The sequence below is a fragment of the Rhinoderma darwinii genome, chromosome 8, assembly GCF_050947455.1.
Source record: "Rhinoderma darwinii isolate aRhiDar2 chromosome 8, aRhiDar2.hap1, whole genome shotgun sequence".
In the NCBI taxonomy this organism is placed as follows: domain Eukaryota; kingdom Metazoa; phylum Chordata; class Amphibia; order Anura; family Rhinodermatidae; genus Rhinoderma; species Rhinoderma darwinii.
This window is the reverse complement of record NC_134694.1, coordinates 22480143-22487155: the sequence shown is the minus strand read 5'-3', so window position 1 is coordinate 22487155 and position 7013 is coordinate 22480143. Positions and strand designations below refer to the sequence as shown.

At 45.5% G+C, this 7013-nt stretch overlaps 1 protein-coding gene across 1 annotated transcript in view; it reads left to right on the top strand.

Moving 5' to 3' along the window:
• Positions 1 to 1295: 1295 nt before the first annotated feature.
• ARPC5L (actin related protein 2/3 complex subunit 5 like) overlaps positions 1296 to 7013 on the top strand; it is a 29826-nt gene continuing 24108 nt past the window's right edge. The window contains exon 1 of the mRNA XM_075835499.1: positions 1296 to 1723. Within this exon, the coding sequence (XP_075691614.1) occupies positions 1577 to 1723 (147 nt within the window). The 5' untranslated portion in view covers positions 1296 to 1576. The remainder of the gene's footprint in view (positions 1724 to 7013) is intronic.

The following is a 7013-nucleotide window of genomic DNA, read 5'->3' as shown; positions in this document are numbered from 1 at the left end:
CAAAGCCTTCTGCTCCACGGGAGGTGTCTGTCCTCCCTGAGCTCGCCTTAGGACACCTGCGTTATGCTATGGCCCTGGGGAAGCCCTTTACGTCACTGCCTGTATATGTAATGACAAAAGTTGAAACACACTCCAGCTTAGGCTTCGTTCACATCTGCGTCAGTGTCCCGTTCTGACGTTACGTCTGAGGGCCGGTTCACATCAGTGTTCACTTTCCGTTGAGGGGTTACGTCGGAGGTTTCCGTCAGGTGAACCCCGCAACGGAAAGTCAAACGGAAACCACAGCTTCCGTTTGCATCACCATTGATATTAATGGTGACGGAAACAATCCTAAAGGTTTCTGTTTGTCACCGTTCCGGCAGGTTTCCATTTTTTCAACGGAATCAATAGCGCAGTCGACTGTGTTCTTGATTCCGTCGTTAAAACGGAAACCTGCCGGAATGGTGATGAACGGAAACCATTAGCAATGTTTCCGTCACCATTGATATCAATGGTGACGGAAACGAAAGCTGTGGTTTCAGTTTGACTCTCCGTTGTAGGGTTCACCTGACGGAACCCCGGAAAGGAAAGCCAACGCTGATGTGAACTGGCCCTCAGACGTAACGTCAGAACGGGACCCTGACTGAGACAAACGGAAGCCATAGGTTTCCGTTTGCATCACCATTGATTTCAATGGTAACGGATCCGGTGCCAATGGTTTCCGTTTGCGTCCGATGTGCAAGGGTTCCATCGTTCCGGTTTCTGTTTGTCACCGTTCCGGCAGGTTTCCATTTTTTCAACGGAATCAATAGCGTAGCCGACTACGCTACTCCATCCTTCAAAAAACAAGTATACCGACGTATACACCAGCCCGATAGAGACCAAAAGGACACTCTTTTGGTCTCTGTCGGGCTAATGGAGCCTTATGAACGTTTATCGTGAACGTTGGGAGCTTTACTTACACGATAAACGTAGGGCCCAAATCCAATGTGAAGAGGGCCTTACTTTTCCTTCTTTTTTTTAGCTCCCCTCCTGGCTTTAGCACAAAAAATTACATCAAAAACTGCCACGAACATTGAAGCCTTATACTCTTGTGAACGTTTCAGAAAATAATATTTTATTAAGAAATTGCTATTTCTAATCATATCAAGAACGATTTTCCACGGAACTAATCAGAAATAACGCGTTTTATTTCACGATATCATCCACGTTTCCAGATAGGAATCACCCGCTCAGCTCCGCAGCCACTGACAAGCCGTGACCCCTCTGGTTACTGGGCCGCAGTTGCTAGGCAACAATCAGGCGCCATGTTGCTTCCCCCTCCCTCTGTGGGGTCGCTGATGCGTTTCCGGTTCCTTTACACTCTCCGCCCGCCGGAGCCACCGGAAGCGGAGGGAGCCGGGCGGAAAGGAACGGAAAGCCCGTGACAGTAACCAGAGCCGCCACCTCCCTCCCTGTCACCCCGTCATCATTGTGTGCAGTCACCCGGTCACCCCATACTGCCGGGACACCCGTGCTGTCACCCCCGCCAGGGTTCCTGTCACCCTCGTCCAGTGTCACACCCCCTCCCTGCCGCTCGGTGTCCGGGGTCCACGCCATGGCCAAGAACACACTGTCATCGCGATTCCGCAAGTTGGACATCGATGAGTACGACGAGAATAAGTTCGTGGACGATCAGCTGCAGGAGGAGCCGGCGGAGCCCCAGGGGCCGGACGAGGGAGAGGTGGACAGTCTCATCAGGCAATATCCTTGTGTCTGGGAATGTGCATTGCATTTCATTAGTATAGAATCAGCAGGTTTGGGGGTGGGGGGGCTATTATTGTTATTATTTTTTTTGGGGGGGGAGCAACATAGGACATATTGCAGCATAGGAAATTATGTTGCTTTACGCTAAACCATGCCGAGGGTTCACGCTCTGATCAAATCTACCAAATATTACTGTGTAAACGGGGGGATTTTTTGAGGGATGTAATAATTCCGAACCTTTAAAATGTTTTTCTGATGATCATCGTGATTTGTGCGGTTTATGATGAGGTAGCAGCGATCACCCAAAAAATTCCATTGCGGGGAATAACAGGTATACTACGCCATTCTCCTCTTAAAGGGGAATAATGTAAAATTATACGTTACAGATACTTGTCAGCAGATGACATTGATGTAGTCTGTGATCTCGGACCACTACTGATTTCTGGAAAGAAAGGTCTCTCCCCTTTTGACGCTTCCCAGAGATTTGTCACTGGAAACCTGAGACAAGTAGCAGTCCATTCATATCAATGACCGAGCGATTACAATGTTGTGTCCGTTTCCAGAAAGAAATCTCTGGGCAGTGCCAAAGCCCTTTTAGGCTTCGTTCACATCTGCGTCAGGGTCCCGTTTTGACGTTCCGTCTGAGCTTTCTGTCAGAACGGAACCCTGACTGAAACAAGCGGAAACCTTAGGTTTCCGTTTGCATCACCATTGATTTCAATGGTGACGTATCCGGTGCAAATGGTTTCCGTTTCTCTGTTGTGCAAGGGTTCCGTCGTTTTGACGGAATCAATACCGTAGTCGACTGCGCTATTCTTTCCCTCAAAACGACAGAACCCTTGCACAACAAAGAAACGGAAACCATTTGCACTGGATACGTCACCATTGAAATCAATGGTGATGCAAACGGAAACCTATGGTTTCAGTCAGGGTTCCGTTTGTGGGTTCCCCTGACTGAAAGCTCCGATGGAATCCTGACGTATTTGTGAACGAAGGCTTATTCTGGCCTGATATTCGGTTTCACCCATAACATCTTCTCACATATCTTTCACATTTTGGAAGATCATTTTGACTGGATTTCCTCTTTTAAAAGAATGATTACGTGTAATAATCTCAGTAACATAGCCCATAGCGCTGTATTGTAGGACTATTCCAGTCAGAAATGCCATAAGTGCTCACTGAGGTAGAAGCGGGGGCGATGCAATGGTTGCTGATGAAAATGTGTCAGAAATTGGCGCATTTAGGAGGCGATATACCAAAACTGGTGCAAAGGAAAATTGGAGTAGTTGCCCATGGCAACCAATCAGGTTGCTGCTATCATTTTTCAAAAGGCCTCTGTAAAATGAGAGGTGGAATCTGATTGGTTGTACGCCTTGCAGTTTCTTCATTTGAACATGTAGTAATAGGATTCGGTCTTCAAAGATCATGTATATAATCGTACATCTTGTCATATACTGAGGTCTCATAGCTGCCCTAGAGGTTTTCTTGTCTCATTTTCTCCCCTGACCACATTGTTTACTTGTGTGGAACTACAGATCCCAGCAGGTTGTGTCCTGTGACTATCTTTTTGCCTGCTTTATTCTATATCCGCTAAGCTGGGACTTCCATAACCTCATTTTAGTAAGATTGATGGTGAACGTCACTGTGTGTAATACATCGTCCTGCCGTTTGGTTTTCGTTGTCATTGCTTTTATTACAAGTTAGTAAATATTTTGTGTATTTTGAATGATTTATTATTCTATAAGTCCCCTAAAATAAATATACCAGCAGCCTTCGTTCACATCTGCGTCAGGGTTCCGTTCAGGGTTTCTGTCGGACCTTTCCGTCAGGTAAACCCATGAAAGGAAATGGGTTGTGCAAGGGTTCCATTGTTTTGACAGACTCAATACCGTAGTCGACTGCGCTATTCATCCTGTCAAAACAACGGAACTCTTACACAGCGGTGACAAACTGAAACCATTTGCACCGGATCCGTCACCAGTGAATTCAATGGTGATGCAAACGGTAACCTATGGTTTCTGTTTGGATTCCATTCATGGTTTCCCCTGACAGAAAGGTCTGACAGAAACCGTGAACGAAGCCTTAAGGTATTTTCACACGCAAACGCAAAATACGTCTGAAATTACGGAGCTGTTTACAGGCGAAAACAGCTCCTGAATTTCAGACGGTTTTGCACGTACTCACGTTTTTCGCGGCGTCTTTTACGGACGTAATTGGAGCTGTTCTTCTTTGGAGTCAATGAAAAACGGCTCCAAAAACGTTCCAAGAAGTGTCCTGCACTTCTTTTGATGAGCCGTCATTTTACGCACCGTATTTTGACAGCGACGTGTAAAATGACACCTCGTCTGAACAGAACATCGTAAGACCCATTGCAAGCAATGGGCAGATGTTTGCCGACGTATTGGAGCCGTTTTTTCAGGCGTAATTTGAGGCGTAAAACGCCTCCAATACGTCTGAAAATAGGTCGTGTGCACATACCCTTAGAAGTCCTTTTATTTTCTAGTTATTCCTGATTCCAGAAAAGCTGGGATGCCAACTAAGGCTCTGTGCACATCACGTCGGGAACAGCTCCCGACAGCATACGTTAAACGAATGTCTTAACCGTAGCGTCTAGTTTTACACGTTAAACGTATATGTTATGACCCTGTTCATGATGTATACATTACACGGATACTATTATAGTCTATGGGTGACAGATTGCACGGTTAGGCATCTGTTTAATGCATACATCGCCCATAGACTACAATGGTATATGTTTCATTTATACGTCATGAAAGGCTATTGAAAAGTCAGTGACGTATACTTCAAACGTATACCTGTGATTTATGCCATACAGTGGCATACTTTACCCATACACCCCCGTGTTAAAAAAAATTATACCGCGCAGTAGACATCTTTTTAAGGGATTCCTCGGGATGGAAAAGCATAGTCTCCTACACTATTCGATCCTCAAAAAAAGGTATGACGTATACCAGCTTGATTTCAATGGTGACGAAACTGGTGCAAATGGTTTTCATTTGTCTCCATTGTGCAAGGGTTCCATCATTTTGACTGAAGCAATACCGTAGTCGACCGCTATTCAGTCGCAAAACGACGGAACCCTTACACAACGGAAACCATTTGCACCAGATCTGTTGCCATTAAAATCAATGGTCATGCAAACAGAGCCCTGTGGTTTCCGTTTGTTTCAGTCAGGGTTCCGTTCTGACAGAAAGCGCCGACGGAATGTCAGAACGGAGCCGTGACGCAGATGTGAACGAAGCCTTATGTGGAGGCATATAGAATTTTTTTACTGAGGTATTCTGCCTGCAAGCATTGAGAATATGGTGCATTACAAAGACCTCATATGGCAACACACGCCATAACATGGACCTGTGAGGACTCTGATTTCTACAGTACAGGGTCTGCTGTGGCAGATTTGCCGTTCAGAAGGCTGGGAAAGCTGGGTGACGTGATCTTTTAATGGACGTCGCTTAGCTTTTACAAAAAAAACGGTGCACTGTACATAACAAATGGCTAAATTAAATTATGGACTACCTGACACTGATCGAGGACTACTTAGGTTCTTAGACTTTTGGGTGATTTTTTTAATTTTAAGCACAAATGTTCTTTGTATGGTGGGAGAAGCTCTCCACCGACTGCCACAGAGAATTCATGGGCGCTGTACCTTTAAAGGTGCACACGTTACATGGCTGTGCCACTGAATGAACGTCTTTGTAACCCACTGGCATGGGAGTGACTTCTGTAATGAAGGGTTCTCACCCACCACACCCTGATCATGTTTGACTTGAATGGGTTGTAAAAAATCCGGTCTTATTTAGTAATGAGCGCTAGATTCCTCACCACCACCTGAAGACGCAGCCATCAGCTTCTTAGTCAAACAGGCAGCTCAGCTTTTATTGCCTGTAAAGTAGAATCTCCCTCCTGATGACCCGAGACGGGCCGAGTATGACTGAAACTAATATCGTCTCTGCAAAGATGACTTATAGACGCTTCCATCGTAAATAAAATCCTTGACGCTTCGTCTTCCCTGAAATTCTTATTCTCGTTTCTGGGAGAATTGACCAGTGTGGCTGTCCTTAGGCCTCCCACACACGAGCGTGTTTGGTCCGTGATATACGGTCCGTGATATACGGTCCGTATGTCAGGCGCATTTCCCGGACCGAACACACTGCAGGGTTATCTAGTTATCTATGACGCTAGGAGTGCCTGCCTCGCTCCGGCCTTACAGTTCTTGCAGAAGGATCTCACGCGCCATTCACTGACTTCTAAATGAAAAATGTGACTAGGTATGTAGTAATAGATTCCCTGCTCACCTATCACTACATAAGGGTGCAGTCACACGAGGCAGATTTTGTTGCAGAAACTTTTTGAAGATCGGTTCCATTCATCTGAACTTGCAGAAACATGTTGCAACAAAATCTGCCGCGTGTGACTGCGCCCTTATTGCAACTTCTCGTCCAATCTTTTGTTCCCTGCTAGCAGCCATTTAAAGCTGAAGAGATGATGACTAGTGTTCTTCAGTGGGATTAGTAATAGGAAGTCCAGATTAATATCTGCCACAATCCTCATTAGTTCATCTCCAGTAGTGAGAGCCTTCAGGATCATTGACATCCATGATATCGGCAGCAGTTGTGTAGCTGGCAGCTTCTGACATTGCATCTTTTACTAGTAACTTTTCACACATATCCTTGTGTATCTAAGCTCTTGTCTAGATTGGTAGCAGACAGCACGTGGCGAGATGTGGAGCAGGATTTTCCTGTCCAGGATTCAACAGATGACAAAAAAGTGACTTCGATGTAAGAAAAAAAAAATACATTTTGTTTTATTTTAAAGATCATCTTCCCCAAAAATGAAGTGACCAGTAATAGAAATCCTTGCATCTAAATGGCATTGTTTCTGCAGTAGCTGCATAGATTTCTGCAAGATCCGCGTGTAAATGACCCCTTAAAGCGTACCTCCAGAGGCGCTGTAGAGGGGGTACATTGCGGAAGCCTCCCCCTGTATAGGAGCTTTGCAGAAGTGGCTTACAGTGCAGTTGTCTCAACGACAATACCTCCTGATCAGTCATCAAACTGGGTCTTTGGTGGTCATTTACTCCACAGGGTTAAAGGGGGTGGCGAATATTTGAAAAAAAGGGTCTGCTTTTATTTTCCACAAACAGCGCCACTCTTGGCCATGGGTTGTGTCTGGTTTTGCGGACATAAGTTCTTGTGACGGATTTTGGGGTCACCTGCAGTGATATCTGACTTCTCAGGCTTTATTTGTCGTGCTGTTTCATGTGCAGC